Source organism: Daucus carota, chromosome 7 (genome assembly GCF_001625215.2).
Source record: "Daucus carota subsp. sativus chromosome 7, DH1 v3.0, whole genome shotgun sequence".
Lineage (NCBI taxonomy): Eukaryota > Viridiplantae > Streptophyta > Magnoliopsida > Apiales > Apiaceae > Daucus > Daucus carota.
The window spans coordinates 3,209,118-3,227,633 of NC_030387.2; the positions used below are offsets into that span (position 1 = coordinate 3,209,118).

At 34.0% G+C, this 18,516-nt stretch overlaps 2 protein-coding genes across 9 annotated transcripts; both read left to right on the forward strand.

Annotated features, from left to right (window-relative positions):
• Positions 1-331: 331 nt before the first annotated feature.
• Positions 332-16,708, forward strand: LOC108196375 (uncharacterized). Of its 8 annotated transcripts, none has more exons than XM_064081118.1 (8): positions 332-527; positions 4,546-4,640; positions 6,781-6,834; positions 6,928-7,006; positions 8,861-8,919; positions 9,126-9,175; positions 12,383-12,528; positions 12,640-13,038. In XM_064081118.1, exons 1-8 carry the CDS (start codon positions 451-453, stop codon positions 12,842-12,844), a joined length of 765 nt encoding a protein of 254 aa, XP_063937188.1. In that variant the 5' UTR covers positions 332-450; the 3' UTR covers positions 12,845-13,038. The 8 variants fall into 8 exon arrangements, with proteins under 8 accessions (XP_063937188.1, XP_063937189.1, XP_063937186.1 ...); XM_017363636.2 differs by having other exon boundaries at positions 372-528; positions 4,584-4,640; XM_064081119.1 differs by lacking the exon at positions 6,781-6,834 and having other exon boundaries at positions 334-527.
• Positions 526-4,497, forward strand: LOC135147758 (protein MAIN-LIKE 2-like). Its single transcript, XM_064081120.1, has 3 exons — positions 526-995; positions 1,976-2,071; positions 2,160-4,497. The coding sequence occupies exons 2-3, from the start codon at positions 1,976-1,978 to the stop codon at positions 2,541-2,543; spliced, it is 480 nt and encodes a 159-aa protein (XP_063937190.1). The 5' UTR covers positions 526-995; the 3' UTR covers positions 2,544-4,497.
• Positions 16,709-18,516: the final 1,808 nt, after the last annotated feature.

The window sequence follows — 18,516 nt, forward strand, 5'->3', positions numbered from 1 at the left end:
AAAATGATGTTAAAATTTAAATAATAAATTACGAATTATATACTCGCCCGCTTCCAGCATGTTATAGGCCAGTTATAATAAAAGTAAAACTATGTAATGCAATGAAAAGAAGGGTAATTATAATTTAAATTAGTTTTATTTTTATTTTTTATCCTGAAATAATAACATTTATATTTCTATGCAACTCCTTTAAAACATTAGTTATACCTATTAGTCTAAAAAAAATATTAAAATATAACTGGAATTTTGAAGGGAAGCTCTTTTTTTTAAGGGGAGAAAACTATGTCTTTAAAACAAAAAACGATGAAAAGAAATAAATAAATCACATAAATAGAAAATTAGAAGCAGCCTCTAATCTTGATTCTTGACGGAGCTGCTGTCACATAAACCCCAAAGCAAACCCTTATTTACATCATCAATCGAGAGAGAGAGGGAGAGATCGAGAGAGAGATGGGAAAAGCCAGGGAGAGAGAGCAGCTGAACCGGATTCTTGGTGAGCATCTCAACATCATTCACGAAACTCATCAGGTACTTCTACTTATATACACTAGTACATACTCTGTCTATTTATGAATTTTACTTGTCTGAACCTGGGTCTGGCTCCCTTACCAAACTAACCAGTTTGAACACAAAGTTTTCAAAACTAACCGGCCTCCGTTCGACTTTTCAAAACTAACCAGCGTAATTCCTTTAAACTCGGGCGACCCGAGCTTGAGCTTCTCCACAGTTGAGGTCGCCACAACCCCGGGCGACCCTCATTGTTTTCGAGCCGTGTACAGGTCGCCCTATACACGGGCGACCCCTGCATCCCAGCTGTGACGTGGTCGACCCTATCACGGGCGACCACGTGTGTATCCCCTCCCCAATTTTAACTCGCCTCAGCCCTTGAATCACACACAATCACACACACAAATCACACACAAACACAGCAGCAGCAAAGGGAGAAAACGAAGGGAGAAAAGAGGGAGAAGGTCGCGTTAGCCTCAAATTTGAAGGTACTACCTTTATTTTCCCTAAATATTAGTGTATACATATATGTATAAGGCCTTGATTTGTAATTTGTTGTTTGATTAGTTTGAGTTGCATGTTATAATTTCCGGTTATCTTCATGATTATGGCTAGAGATTTGCATTACATTTTGATTTTTGAAATAGTTAAGCATTTGTAAGATTTTTGATTGAACTTAATATTATTTTTTAGGATTTTTTAAGTTGGATATGTAGATTTAGACTATGATTTGAGAATAAATATTGGATTTTTAGATTTCGTGTTTTTTAGATTTCGAAACATGATTAGTAGCAATAATCGAAATTTACCAAAACATAATTTAATTTAAACTTAATTTATATTCGTAGGAAAGAAAGAATTTCGAATTTAAAAAAATTGACGTTGAAAATTTGAGAACAAAAAAATATAAAATTCGGGATAAAATAAAAATATTAATACCATAAAATAAAATATTAATAAAATAATATATAATTACATTATATTAAAAAATATAATATATTATTATATTGTATTAGTAAAAGAAAATAATATTAGTAATAATTGAGAAATTAATTCGAATTCTAAATATATATGAAATTAAGAGAATTAAAATATTTATGAAATTTAGAGAATTAAAATAAATAGGATATTCGAATTATAAATAAATAGCTTATTATTCGAATTATAAATAAATTTGAATTATATTTAATATTGGATATTAAGAAAAATAAAATTAAGAATTAATATATATTTAATATTGGATATTAAATAATTTGAAATGAAAAATTGAGTATTATTCGAATTATATTTACAAATAAAATGAATAAAATCAAAATAATATAAACAACACATCTAAAATGAGAGTGTAAGAAATATTTGACACTAAATAGAGTTGTATTAGAAATGTAAGTTACTAATATTTGTAATTGAAAATGTTAATATTTTTAAATTGAAATTGTAAATGATATTTTGAAATTTGTTGGCGCAGATGGATCCCGCAGCTTATGGTCCCGGCCCGGTCAACGGCAATTTGTTGACATTGCAGGAGTCGCATAGGTCCGAGGTGGTGTGGAACAGTATAGAGGTAATGACCTGACTTACTGCTATTTATTAAAAAAAATCATTTGCTTCACTATAAATTGTTGTCACGTTATGCATTTTAATTGTGGTAGGCACCTCCTGATTTCAGAGTCAGGACCAACTTCGGTGAATATTGGAAGACAGTTGCTGAAATCAGGCTACATCAGTCGATAATGGATGCTATCAAGGACGCGGGTTTTCAATGGGTGTTCACGTTAGGGCAGGTCAGGCATGACAGGGGCTTGATCACAGCCTTTATCGAGAGGTGGCGTCCAGAGACGCACACTTTCCACCTACCTTTTGGGGAGGCCACCATCACATTCGAGGATGTCCATCACATTCTCGGGTTACCGACCACTGGCCGGCCACTTATTGTACATGGCTTCACCACCACTATAGACCAGAGGAAGGAGATGGTACGGGATCTTCTTGGAGTGAATCCCTATGAGCGTGGTGATGTGAGGAGAACTGCTTGAAGATCACAATTGTCAAAGTTACTGATCAACCACGTGATCTTCAAGCAGTTTTTCCTCACATCACCACGTTCAGCGGGAGTCACTCCAAGAAGATCTCGTACCATGTCTTTCCTATGGTCTATAGTGGTGGTGAAGCCATGTAGAATAAGTGGTCGGCCAGTGGTCGGTAACCCGAGAATGTGATGGACATCCTCGAGTGTGATGGTGGCCTCCCCAAAAGGTAAGTGGAAAGTGTGCGTCTCTGGACGCCACCTCTCGATAAAGGCTGTGATCAAGCCCCTGTCATGCCTGACCTGCCCCAACTTGAAAACCCGCATCCTTGATAGCATCCATTATCCACTGATGCGGCCTGGTTTCAGCAATTGTCTTCCAATATTCACCGAAGTTGGTCCTGACTCTGAAATCAGGAGGTGCGTGCCACAATTAAAATGCATAACGTGTCAGCAGTTTATAGTGAAGCAAACGAATTTTTTTAATAAATAGCAGTAAGTCAGGTCATTAACTCTCTACTGTTTCACACCACCTCGGACCTATGCGACTCCTGCAATGTCAACAAATTGCCGTTGACCGGGCCGGGACCATAAGCTGCAGGATCCATCTGCGCCAAAAATTTCAAAATATCATTTACAATTTCAATTTAAAAATATTAACATTTTGAATTACAAATATTAGTAACTTACATTTCTAATACAGCTCTATTTAGTTTCAAATATTTTTCACACTCTCATTTTAGATGTGTTGTTTATATTATTTTGATTTTATTCATTTTATTTGTAAATATAATTCGAATAATACTCAATTTTTCATTTCAAATTATTTAATATCCAATATTAAATATTTATCAATTCCTAATTTTATTTTTCTTAATATCCAATATTAAATAAAATTTGAATATATTTTAATTCAAATAATAAGCTTTTTTTTATAATTCGAATATCCTATTTATTTTAATTCTCTTAATTTCATAAATATTTTAATTCTCTTAATTTCAAATATATTTATAATTCGAATTAATTTCTTAATTATTACTAATATTATTTTCTTTTACTAATACAATATAATAATATATTATTTTTGTTAATATAATGTAATTATATATTATTTTATTAATATTTTATTTTATGTTATTAATATTTTTATTTTATTCCGAATTTTATTTTTTTTGTTCTCAAATTTTTAACGTCAATTTTTTTAAATTCGAAATTCTTTCTTTCCTACGAATATAAATTAAGTTTAAATTAAATTATGTTTTGGTAAATTTCGATTATTGCTACTAATCATATTTCGAAATCTAAAAAACACGAAATCTAAAAATCCAATATTTATTCTCAAATCATAGTCTAAATCTACACAACCAACTTAAAAAATCCTAAAAAATAATATCAATTTCAATCATAAATCTTACAAATGCTTAACTATTTCAAAAATCAAAATGTAATGCCAAATCTCTAGCCATAATCATGAAGATAACTGGAAATTATAACATGCAACTCAAACTAATCAAACAACAAATTACAAATCAAGGCCTTATACATACACACACACACACACACTAATATCTTTAGGGAAAATAAAGGTAGTACCTTCAAATTTAATGCTAACTAGGGCGACCTTCTCCCTCTTTTCTCCCTTCGTTTTCTCCCTTTGCTGCTGCTGTGTTTGTGTGTGTAATTGTGTGTGATTCATGGGCTGAGGCGAGTTAAAATTGGGGAGGGGATACACACGTGGTCGCCCGTGATAGGGTCGACCACGTCACAGCTGGGATGCAGGGGTCGCCCGCGTATAGGGCGACATGTACATGGCTCGAAAACAATGAGGGTCGCCCGGGGTTGTGGCGACCTTAAGTGTGGGGAAGCTCAAGCTCGGGTCACCCGAGTTTAAAAGAATTAGGCTGGTTAGTTTTGAAAAGTCGAACGGAGGTTGGTTAGGTTTGAAAACTTTGTGTTCAAACTAGTTAGTTTGGTATGGGAGCCCCTGGGGTCTGTTTGGTTTGTTGTATTCGGGCTTTGGATCAAACAGCTGATTTATCTCTTAATAAAGTGAGCTGGGATGAAGTCATCAAGATGGGTGAACAAGTTTCGAAACAGGCCACTTTGGGTATTCTATTTTTTACTCTGCTTTACTTTTTCAATGTGAATTGTATCGCCTGCAAGTTTTTTATTATCGTAATTTTGTGTGGTAGTCTTATTAGTTTTTTTCCGTGAATCTGTTTTTTGGGGCTTTGTGTTAGTTGGAGTCTTGCTTTCGTGATTAATTTGGATATATGAGTGGAAACTCTTTCGGGGTTTTCTTGATAACAATGGTTAAGCTGAAAATGATGCCTTTTTATCTGATTATAATTCAAGTGGGTTGTGGTATTAAGAATTTTGATTTTTTTTAGTACCTTTTATAAATTTATAAGATTTGTTAAGCAGCTTTCCCAATACCTTACTGTATTTAAAAGATGTCAATCCAACACATTATCGAATATTAGTTTAAGAGATGCTGTCCGCAGATCATAGTGTAATCAAAGTTGCACGGATCGCGGGTCGATCGGGAACGTGGTACGAGTACGGGTACGTGAGACGTTACCTTGAGTGAATCGGGTACAATGAGGAGTGAATCGGGTTCGTGGATCGGTAGGGGGATCCCTTTTTAATCATAAATATTTTGTAAAAATTATATATATTTCAGCAATCATTTAGATTCATAGTTTAATACAACAATTATGTCTATGCTAGTATTTAGTTTATTAATGCATTACATGAAATGTAAAACTTCTGAGGAATATTAATACTACAAGTTGCAGGTCTAAGTTTCAGCTTCAGCATGTGCTCTTAGTCTTGTTCTCTTGTTACTACTTACTAATGTACTAAAATATACATACTGGCAAAGGCAAACATATGGAAAAGGCAAAGGCAAACAAAATTTTAACACCAGAATGAGCCGATGATATAATAAAGGGTACTGAGTCCAAACTAAAATACTTAAAAATTCAGAGTTGACAACATTATCAATCAATTAAACGATCCAAACAAAAACAAAGATAATAAGAAAGATGTCCCAGAAACATTGAATTTGAAATAAACTTCAATTTACTCCCAGTTTTGATCTTCAAGTCGGATGGCAGACTCTTCCAAGTAGGTGTTCTCTGGATTGACATCCCATTTCCTTGATGGCCCCTTTTTATAGCTTTCGGAACAACGAGATAGAAGACGGACATTGGAATGAATAAATACCAGTTTATTAGCCCTTGTAGCATTGAGCTGATTCCGTTTTGCATTGTGAATATATGAATACGTACTCCATGCTCTTTCCGCTGATGAACTACTGATTTGTTGTGCCAAAACCTTGAGTGCAATATCAGCCAATTCCGGAGTTTCTAAACCATATGTTGACCACCACGAAATTGGACTCATGGACATTGCATCAACTCTCGCAGCCGGTGATCTAAAAATTCCTTCTTTCACTTGGAATCTCGAGAGTTGTCTACGCAAAAGTGTTGTTTCAGTAGCATCTTCACCAATTCTTTCTAAGGCTGCCATTACCCCGTTAACAACTTCTAAATCATGATTTGGAGGACGCCTAGGCATACCACCCGGAGCTTCCATTCTCAAGTAATTTGCATCATTATAATGGGGATTAAGTGAAAAACCCAAGCAATGCATATGAATATTCATTTTCTCCCTACGATTAACTAAAATTCTTGCATTTGAATATGATCATTGGCATGCTCTCCATTTTTCATGGCATCACTTATTGCTCCTAAAATGCAATCCATCCTCTCATAAATCTCTCCATTTTTGGTCCTTCACCATCTAGAAAATTTAACCATTAAATATATTGGCTTTGTTATGGCTAGTATATTATTTACCTCTTCCCAAAAATGTTCATCTCTAATTGTTGCAACAATCTCTTCGGCAAGCATCCTTACTCCTACTTCACTTTTTTTAACCCACTCCTTCCAAACAGTTAACACCACAGTAGTAGCAAGAGCCTCCCTATTCTTGTTTACTCTTCTTAGTAAAGTAATAAATAGTACTTTCTACTTAAGTAAATGATTTTTTTTTTAAATTAAAGAAGGTGAAATAACAAAAAATACGGATATTTTTTAGCATTGACCACAAATCGCGAAATTCTCGTTTCTCAATAATTATCCAAGCCCTAGCTACTTCCGCCCCGAAAATAATACACACACATCTGTCTCTATTTATTCATCTTCTTCTTCACTCATCTCTCTCGCACTTTGGAAGAGCAGGACCTCCCGATATCAAGGACACCTACTCTCTCCTTGTGCTCAATATCACTTTCTGTACGTCTCTCTGTAGGAGCCCTAATTGTTTGCCCAATTGTGTGTTTTCACGCGATTGAATTTGATTGGTTGTGTTTTGGTTTGTTTTTTTAGGTACTAGTGCTGATGATTTGTTCCCTTTGTTTGATAAGTATGGGAAGGTTGTTGATGTTTTCATTCCTCGTGACCGGAGGTCCCCTCCCCCTCCCTCCCTCCCTCCCTCCCTTTATTCTCCTTGTATGGTTATCTATGTAAGATTAATTGCTTGTTGTTGTGTGTAATTGCATATAGATTAAACTTTTTAGGACTGGTTATTTTGTATACATGTGTGTGAATTGCTTGTTATGTGTGTTTTATGTTAATTGAACTTTAGGACTGGGGATTCACGTGGATTTGCATTTTGTACATTATAAGTATGCTGATGAGGCACATAAGGCTGTCGAAAGGCTTGATGGTAAGTTTCACGGGGATTTGCATTTTGTTTCTTTGCTTTGGTGATTACATGTTATTGTTGTCTGGATGTGGTTTCTTATGATGGTCCAGTTTGCTAAGTATGGGCCTAATGCTGAAAGAATGTAGATTGATTTTTTGTAATTGTTAGTATAGATATGTGCAATATATTGTTTATAATGAGAAGTTGTGTCCATTTTTTTGGGAGTTCACACACAGAAAAAGCTGTTCTTTATGTTATAGAAAGGCTGTGTAGAAGGTACTGAAATGTATATGTTATCTAGCTTAGCTCTATATCTTTTGCTATCGCGTTCTCGAAAAACAAAAAATTGTTATATAAGAAGTATGCTTATTAGGTTTGTTTAGCAGTTATCAAGAGAATTGGCCTTTTTGGGACATATTGGAGGTACCCTAAAACAATGGCCTTTTTAGCGCTAATAAATGTTATATATACATATATTAAACGTGTGGTATGAAAACACATTATATTAATGCGTCTTAAGTGCCATAAAGGGCCCTTTTAAAGGCCCATTTTCTGGGCTATTTTTTGGGCAATTTCATCTCAATTTGTGCTAAAAAGAGCTAGCACCCGGTTATTAACCTGTCATGTCGATACTTTCACTTTCATGAACCGTAAAGAAACATGACATGTATGCAAAGGGTAGGGCACTACTTTTTTTATTGTGTCAATATTTTTTAGATGCTACTGTGAGCATTAATCTTTAAGCATCCATTATGTTGTTCATAAATTGAAAATTGCACATTTTGAGGCTAAATTGCAGGGTATGAGTAAGTTATAAATATGTATCAGACTGTCTATGTTCTTTTGTCTTTTCCATTAAGCTATTAAGGGTCTTTGTTAATTTGCATTCTGTGAAAGGATCTACAAGAGTAATTTAAATAAATCATGGATCGAATATAATCGATAAGTTAATAAAATATTTTTTAAAAATTAATTGAAAATTAACAAAATCAAAGATATTTAGAGTAGAGCCTAAATTAATTAAATTTGATCACAAATATTTTAATTATAAAGCTTCATATTTAATCATGTTAGACATGGATACTTTTAATTATAAATAAAACACGTATAAACATTATTATTCAAACTCTAAAAAGGTATTATCATTAAAACAAATTTCTCGTATTCGTTCTTTATAAATATTTCGATTACTTGATTTTTAAAAATTTATTTAACATGTCTGGTAAAAAAAACTATTAACACGAACATATATATTAATCAGTAAATTATGTTTTGATCAATTTTCAAATTAAATTAATATTAAAATACAGCAGGAAAATAAATATCATTAGTAAATATTAGCCCACGTCATCCGGGTTTATCGGACCCGTATTAAGTATTAAAACTGCCCTGCACAAAACCCATCTTTCTTTCTTCTCTAAAACCCTAATTAATAATTACACTTCCAAAGTTCCAAGCTTTACAAAAATGGGAAAAACTAGCACACTGTAAGATCCACATTACAAAGCTTCTATTACATACTCGTATCATTTATATGTGTTAATGTGTATTCTACATGCTCAATTTGCTGTTAATTTTATAAATTTATTAACTTTTTTTTGTGTTGAATTTCAGAGGAAAAGAATCAAGTCGTGCTGACCAGAAGTTTGAAAAGAAGCTCCAATTCTACGCTAGTAAGTTATTTTCTGTGTTTATTATAATGGGTTTATGTTTTTTGTGTATAGCTATGATGGTTTTAATCAAGTTTTGTTTTTGGTGCTTATTGGTAGTGATGGTAGATGTAATGTGCTTAGAGTTTGGTTATAAGTTTGAAAATTTGTTCGTAAATGAATCGAAGTGCTAATGTATTTATATTGTTTGTTCCAATGTATTCTTGCAGAGATTAGGGATAAAGTTTCTTCGTTAGGTGCTCAGAAGGCCATCGTCAAGGTATGATTTTTCATTCGTGTTTCTTTTTTAGGCTGATTAAAGATATTTAGGTTGCTTTTGATAATGTGTTGAGTGTTTGCTGGAAGTGTACTTTGTGAGACTAATTTGTTGTACTAAAAAAATTCAGGATGACACACGTTTTGTTTGTTTTTTGCAACGTTCTAAGTTGTGAGTGGTATTTATTGGGTTTGTTGATGATTTTTATGTTATATTTAAAAATATTTTAAATGGATACCAGGAGGATGATGTGGAAAATATTATTAGTGGACTAAATGCTGCTTGATCAGTGTAACTTGAAGGATGAATCATTTCTTACAACTTATGAGTTATGTCAGTTTGCTGCTGCGTCCTTTTTTGTTTTATAAGATTAAAAATTTGAACTCATATAAGAATTTGAGAACTTTAATTAAGCAGTAGTGCTTTGAAAATCTTGGGCCTTGCTGTGCAGCTTCTTGTTTTCATCTACGACTGCATAATAGGCTTTTACTGCATTCTCTAATACTTCAATATTTGCCCTTAATCATTATTTAAAATAATTATTGAGTGGATATATGTAAGTTTGTTACATTCAGAAATTATTGACCAACTCTCTAGTATAGTTCGTTTGAGAAGAAGATTTCAGCTCTTAAAGATTCTGTGACTACATTTAGCATACAACATAGTAACCGACATGCTCTGCTGAAATTCGATAATTGTTATGCATATGTTTTCTTGCTAGTTAACTGCTCGCTTCTGTATTCAGTGCAGGCTTCTAGATCTTTAAGTCTCTTTTTGAATATGCCAACTTCCATACAACCTCTTTCTATAGACTCCCTTGGCTTTAGTTTTCATTTGTAAGCTGTAAAGCACTAAAGCTAATAAATTTATTTTTTAATTATTTAAAAATCTTGCTTCAAAGGCATATTATTTGTATTCTTGACTTGTGATCCACATAATTTTTCTGGAGTGCTCTGTTAGTTTCTGTTCTTATTTATAAGCAAACCTGCTCATTATTTTTTGGAGCTGTTCCCAGTTCCCGCGTCAGATAAGCAATTTCATGGTGGCTGATATACTTTTGTTTTGTTCACCTCTCCATATCCTTCTCCCGACCTTCCTTCTTTCGTCCACCTAATATATCAGTGATAAAAAAGTATCAGGGTGACAGGGAATCTTAGAAACATATAAAAACAAAAATGACAGTAGTTTATAAAGCGTACAACATCAGGAAAATTGCAATTGTACTTTGTAAATGCACTTTCTAATCCGTTCAAAACCAAACAACTAAAGGAACTTAGAAGAACAATAATAATAGGTTTGTTGCCTTTATGAACTAGAGCTTGTTCATTACAAACTGTAAAAAGACTATAATATTTGGTTGATGGCCTGTCAACAGTTAGAGATATATTGTTTAAGAGTAAGTAAGAGCCCATGTTCTAGTTAAGTTTACCTGTGCCTCGTGGCTGTTACTTCTTACTAGGGATTTAAGAACTCAGGTTCATGACTGGTAATTTTCCTCACAGGCCCTGAGTAGGTTATTTCACTGCTGGCTGAAAATATAATAAAGTATTTAAACCTCTTTAGATAAGAATTATGATTGACAAAAATAATAGCATTACAACTCTTAAGTGCTCTGCTTGAGTGGAGGTACACAGCTGTATCTTTGGATGGCTTTGCTTTATCGGCATGCCACATGCTGAGGGAAAAAACTGATTTTAGAATGTAGTACAGACAGTTTAGAAATTAATATGAAGGAAAACATGATTCAGGTGTCATGATTAGGTTCACAAAAATCATACCCTAGGCGTTTCAGTGTTCTTCCTTTGATGCTTTCATCTAAAATTCCATTCACAGGGTGTAATACTTACTGCGCTGGGGAATTCTGTAAAGGTACTACCAGAACAATCATATTAGAATAAATCTGGAAACCATAAAATATAAATAAATATACAACAGATTTTACATGTTAGGTGAATTGCCAAAAACAAGAAATTTCTTAGTTAACATACATCCAATGTACTTGATTTAATCATTTCTAAAAGATTTCCAGGAAGAAGAAAGTACTCATGTCTGTGTTTAAACACTTCATGAAACTCAGTATGATGTGGTAATGTGGTTGAGGGCACTAAATGATAGGGGAATAGCACGAATGAGAAATACGAAGACTTTCTAAGACTTCCAAGTATTGTTTAAATTACTAATAGAACAAGATATAACAAACCATTAGGTTACAATGGCTTTCTGTGATAAATGATATTTTTCGATATAAATTGTATGATTTCATATACAAATCAACCAGCCTGGTGTTTATAAAAGTCACACAGAAATTGCTGGTAATTTGCTAGCATTACTTCCATGTTCTATATAATGTTATGTTAAAACACAGTATTGTGCGATCACAGTAAGAGAGTTTTTTCATTACTTTGGCTGAATAAATGGTTAAATTTCAAGATAACCACACTTTTATTGGTAGAAACGATGTCACAGACATATATACATGTGTTTGTACATATGGGGGGAGAGAGAGAGATCGCGTGGCATGTTAAATTAAGCTCAGCATGTTAAAATTATGAGTTGTATGCACCTTTCAGTTTCTGTTCTCCCAGTATTTTACATGTGAGAGAGTTTTTGCTTCACCAAAGAGACCGTTGCAATAAAAGGAACGGTACTGCTGAATCTTTCTGCAGTAAGACCATAGGACATACATATAAAAAGGAAAAATATAACTCTTAATAAAATAGTGTTTTAGCAGTCTTACTTTGTGTTTTTGTTGGGGAAGGGACAAAGTGATGTTACTTATGTTTCATCCCACTGTGCTTAAAAAATCATAATATTCCCCACAACAGCAAAAATAATCTAAGATAGAAGTATGATTCATTTCTAGAGTTGGTAGTTATAGTATCGTTTATATTTGCTAGCACTGTTGGATATTAATCAACTACTGATTGCTCTTGGTTCAGGTTTCTGTGAATGTAATGGCGCTTTTTTCTCCTGTCAGTTGACCTTTATGTTGGTCAACTGACTAATGGTCAACTGACAAGAGAAAAAGGAAAAGGAAAAGTACTCGTGAAAAAAATTGGTTCTATCTTTTTATTAAACTATGTTGCAGATACAGTTTAGTAATTTGCAGATACAGTTTAGTAATTTATGCTCAGTGAGTATGTTCAAAGCATTCATGAGAAGGATATTAAAGTGATTTATATTCTAAAGATACACATCTTATTCTTTCAGAAAAAGAAACTTCGAAGTCGACAGAGGAAGCTCAAAGCTTATGATCTCTCTGCTCTCTCTGAGTTCCTTCCTGACGAAAAGAAGGAAACAAAGCTACAAACTGCTGTCGATTTTAAGCTAACGTGTAAATCCAGGCAAACCCTAGTGTAAGCGAGACAATGTCTGAATATTATTCTGGTCAAGTCTTTTTAGATTATTTCCACAGTTCATATCATTCTTTTCCAATTTGAAATGTAATGTCGGGTCAATTTTATCAGACTGAAGGAGGGGAAACAACTGAACAATGTTCTAAATCATCCTGCTGTCAAAGCGGATCCATTAGGTGCTATCCATCAACATTTGCAGAACACACAGCCTCTTACAGATGTGAAACAAATTAAGAAGCCCAAGAAAGTTGGAAAGAAGAAAGCGAAAGGGAAAAAGTCTAAAGCTTCATCTGCACCTCAATCGATGGACATGTAATGTAGGTTTCTATACGTGATATATATAAGCCTCTTTTGTGTCTTGTTTTGCTAAGCTCTATCTCTTACCATTCTATTGTGGTATTCGGCTCATTTTTGTCTAGCAGTTATATTTATGGATGTGAATTATTGTAAATGGCCACCACTTTTGGTGGATTTGCATCTTGCAATGAATCAATGTGTTTGTTTTGCTTCGTCGAGTATCTTGTAGTCTATTTGGTCAGAAAGAAAATCCAATAAATAAATAATACTTTGATTTTCGGTTTTTCGATTTTCGACAGTAGAAAACGACTGTTGTGAAAATACAGGCCACCATTCATCGAACTTCGGAGGACCATGGGGAGTCCCACGAGGATCTGTTTGAAAACTTTCTTACTGTGATCGCACAATACTGTGTTTTAACATAATTGTGATTTTGTTTCAGAATTTAGAATTATATGTTACTAGTTGTATAGTGACCTTGTACGAGAATACTTAACGCTCTTTCCATTTGTATCTTTCTTCAGTAATCAGCATAAATAATGATCTGCCTAAATTGTTGAATCAGATAACATTGTTTTTCTGAAAAACTTTGAAACATGGTTCTCATTCCGATCCCTCTGTTTTTTACTATTATTTAACGTTTTGATTTTTGACACACATTTTTAGGTAAGTTGACCGGATAGTAAAATTATTATTTTTGATTGATTTTTTTTTTTGAATTAAAATTTTGATTACGTATTTTTATTCGAAAAAAAAATTTTAAAAATAATATTTTAAACTACTCGGTCAAAGACCTTAAAAGTACGTGCCTAAAGAGTAAAGGTAAAACGTCAAATATTAAAAAACAGAGGGAGTAATAAAATAATCTAATGTAATGCAATGAAAAGAAGGGTCATTATAATTTAAATTAGTTTCATTTTTTATTTTTTATTCTGAACTAATAATATTTATATTTCTATGCAACTCCCTGAAATTAGTTATACTATTAGTGTCAAGCAAATATCAAAATATAATTGGAATTTTGAAGGGAAGCTCTTTTTTTTTTTTTAAGGGAGAAAACTATGTTCTTAAAACAAAAAAACGATAAAAAGAAATAATAAATCATATAAATAGAAACATTAGAAGCTGCTGTCTCATAAACCCCAAAAGCAAACCCTTATTTACATCATCAATCGAGAGAGAGAGAGAGAGAGATCGAGAGAGAGAGATGGGAAAAGCCAGGGAGAGAGAGCAGCTGAACCGGATTCTTGGTGAGCATCTCAATATCATTCACGAAACTCTTCAGGTGCTTCTATTTATATTACACTAGTACATACTCTGTCTATGTATAATCATACCTTTGTATTTATGAATTTTACCTGTCTGAACCTGGGGTCTGTTTGGTTTGTTGTATTCAGGCTCTGGATCAAACAGCTGATTCATCTCTTAATAAAGTGAGCTGGGATGAAGTCGTTAAGATGGGTGAACAAGTTTCCAAACAGGCCACTTTGGGTATTCTATTTTTTTCTCTGCTTTAGTTTTTCAATGTGAATTTTATTAGTTTCCAAACAGGCCACTTTGGGTATTCTATTTTGTGTGGTAGTCTTATTAGTTTTTTCCCGTGAATCTGTTTTTTGGTGCTTTTGTGTTAGTTGTAGTCTTTTGGTTAAGCTAAAAATGATGCCTTTTTATCTGATTATAATTCAAGTTGGTTGTGGTATTAAGAATTTTGATTTGTTTAGTACCTTTTTTTAATTTGTAAGATTTATTAAGGGGCTTTCCCAATACCTTAATGTATTTAAAAGATGTCAATCCAACACATTATTGAATATCGGTTTAAGAGATGCTGTCCGCAGCATCATAGAATGTAATATGCAGGAGTACAATATGGACCATAGATGCCTTTATTGTTGCTACCTTTGAGTTTGTTGGGACCCTCAGTGGGTTTCTATAGTGATCCACTCTTAACCATGATAGGCTTTTTACTTTTTAGTGCCCGGTTGGGGTGGGGGGTGAGGGGGAGTTAAATGTATGATATCTCTTTAGTGGTTTGGACTTGATTTTACGATACTGGTTAATAGTTTTATTAATGCACAGATTGCACTCTGATCAATATCCTTGTGTGCCACACAGATTGGCACTATTCTCTTCAATAATTTTGCTCCGTACTTTCTCTTTATCTTCTTTGTCATATACAAGTCAGGGAAATTAGGTGTTTCTCTTTGATTTCTATACAGTTGGAATGCTTTGGACTGGAGTAGCTCCTGAAGTTAAAGCTCTTGAAGAGAACATGGCATCTTACTTTAATATCCTACAGGGTTTCCTCTTGCTTTCTCATGGTAGTACAGTGGGTGCAGGTCCTACCCTTTCTTCATACGTGAATACATCCATGAAGCAGGTCATAGACTCCAGTTTTGTGCTGTGGAAGGAATCTGTTTCATCCTATGGTATTCTTTTTTATTTACTCATGCATACCACACACAAAATGTATTTTGTTTCGTATGTGCTTCTCTTGAAGGCTCGCACATTCATATGCCGGGTGAATAGACTTGTAGATATCTACATGACAGGAAAAAAAACTTATTAGAGTGTTCTGGTAAATGTCTCTACTTCACTAGTTTGTTGTATATGATTAATACCACAACATCCACTTCGTTTAGTTATCAGTTACTAATCATGTTCAACTTTCAAGATTGTAGTATCTCCTTCACACTATGTGCACATACACTAATGTATGATTAGCACGCACCCCTGATTTTTAGTAAATTGTTAATATTGGCGTGAACAGGATCACATAGTAAAGAGCAGCAAAAGCGCACAATCCCCCAGTTGGTGGGCGCTGTCTGGGATGCATGTAGTGCTCTTAAAAAGACTCCTGCAACAAATATCATGGCAATTGGGAGAGCAGTTACACAAGTTGCGGTTCCCATGAAAGATGTTCTTCGTGAGATGAAGGAGCTCAAGCCTAGTTCCTCTGATTCTGCGGAAGCTTCTGACGAGGTTTCAGTTAATGAAGAATGTGAACCCCATGTTGGTGATAACTCAGACGATGGTGATATGGGAAATGATCTGACACCAGAAGAGATGAAAGTTGCTCAATGTGCTATAGATGTCGTGTCTGACATGCTTGTAGTTCTGAAGGAGCTTATTCGCACAGTTACATTATTCAAAAAAGAAGATCCAGATGGCAGCAGCAAGTATGTGGATTCTTTAGAGAAACTTTTAAAGCTGTGTCAAGGAATTGGTATTCAAATTGATGAGCTGGGAGCTTGTCTTTACCCCCCACAAGAACATCCTGCCATTGGGACTGCCTCGGAAAAAATTTCTGGCATGATTGATGAAATGCTGGTAGAACTCGACAAACTTGACGTCCCTCGGGGAAGCTTTGTTCAGGCTTGTGCCGATTCAAAAAGATCATTGGGACAACTGGGGTCTGAACTTGGTAACTCCACTGATACTGAAGTGCTTGCTAAAATTGAGAGGCTTGATCTCACCAGTTAAGAGACAGATTATACTCCCTCCATCCCTCTCATTTCCTCACAGTTTTTTTTCACTGCTCAACACGCATTCTAAGGCTCTTAAAAAACATAGTTCCGTAACATATTTTTGAGATTTTCATTTTGTGTATAAAAATTCAAACATCAAATTTTTATTCAAAAGAAAAAAAATAAAAAATAAGTTACGGAACTATGTTTTTTAGGAGCATTAGAATGTGTGCCAAACTCTCGCCCCTCGAGGTAAACTACTAGGGGATACAGGGAGTATGATTCTAGTACAGGTTTTTAGCTCCTGCAAGTGTAAACTAGTTCCATAATCATTACACAGTTTTCTTGATGAGGCCTTGTGCAAACTATTTGTTTTAGTTTCTGTCTAAATTCCTAGTAGTTCTGCCTTAGTTCATTTTCTTTTTGTTCAATATAACTGATTTCTAAATGAATAATTTATTTATTTTTATCTTAAATACTAATGCATACTTAAGCGGAATAGAAGTTTCAAAAATAGTCCAGTGACACCCTACAAGTGATTTTTACTCGCGGGAGAAGGTGAATTCTTACCCCACTCCTTTTATATATCAAAATACTTGGTAATCGACAAAAAAAAAAAATAACAATTGGTGATTTCTATATAAAAATACTAAACAAAAAAAGAGATGCATCATATTAGTTAATGATTAGTTTGGTCCATAAGAATGATACGATATAGCATTATGTAATAAAAAAACAGGTTTTCCAATTAACGGAATTATCAATCATTATCAGTGTTGTAAAAAACGGGAATCGAACTTAGTCGGTGAAGTCACACAACAAAGATTAATTGAATTGATCGGGGATTAATCGGATTGTTCGGTGATTAATCAGAGATTTAATCAGTTCGGCGAGCTATGGAACAAGGTTTAATCGATGACTAATCGTGATTAATCACCGATTTTTAGAACAGAGATCATTATCAACGACAGAATACTTCTAAATCAACATTTGATAATCATCTTTTCATAATTTATAGTCCATCCTTTCGTAAATTATAGTTCGGGAAATCCCTAACTATTCAGTATTCTCTATTGTCAGCTAAGTTTACTGTATTTAGCCTGCAAAACCAGCTTGACAATGGTGGGTTGAATAATCAGGAAGATCCCAGCTCATTCTAAGTTCTAATTATCACTGAGTAACACATGATTCAATGACAATCGGAACTTCGAATTAATATGTAACATTAAAACTTTTTGAATATTAAAGATTAGAAAGGATGGATCAGAATACTTGCACTAGTCAGAACAATTGCAACAGATATCAAAGAATGGATCAGAATATTTGTAATATAACCAAGAGAATGGTTCAAGATACTTGCCTTAAATCTGACTCAAGTCTCACAGCTCAATTTCATCTTTTATATCTCACAATCTATGCATATCATAACCTATAGACAATCTCTGGCTATGCTCTATTCGCAAGACAGCTTCGCTTCCTTGGTTTATTCCATTACTCGCTTTGCAATACCGTCTGATCTTCTGTCGTCTTCGAGCGTAGACGTCTCGTCCAAATCCCGTGAAATCTGCACTGATATGGACGATTATACTAGATTCTACGCGTAGAAATCTTCGATTTGACTATTCATACGTCTCCATCGGATTCCAATAATATCCTCAAATCCTTGTTTGATTGCTTAAAACACGAAGAACACAACTAGGGCTGTAAATGAGTTGATATGCTCGATAACCGCCTTGTGTTCGGTTCGAAAAAAGCTCGGTTCGAGCTTGGTTCGATTTATAAACCAATCAACCTTAAGCACAATTTTAAGGTTCGTTTTATAAACGAGCTGAACTTGAGTACGGTAGAGTTCGACTCGATAGTTCGCGAACAAGTTCGAATTATGAGTTCGTGAACTTGGCTCTTGAGCGTAGTTCGTGAACATGGCCCGTGAACATGGTTCGTGAACTTGTCGAACTTTGTTTTTTTTGTTTATTGTGGATTAAGAATGTGGGAGTTTTATTAATGGATGATTTATTATGAATTTATGATTCTTTAGAGCATAAATTAAAATATTGTTAGAATTTTAATTTATTTTTTAAATTAAATTAAATAACAAACAAGTTCGTAAATAAATTTATGAGCATAAGCTAGCTCATTAGCAAAGTTTATTAAACAAGCTCGTGAACAAAATTAATGAGCGGTTGGTGAGCAAAAATTCGTAAGACATGTTCGTAACTGTAAGTTA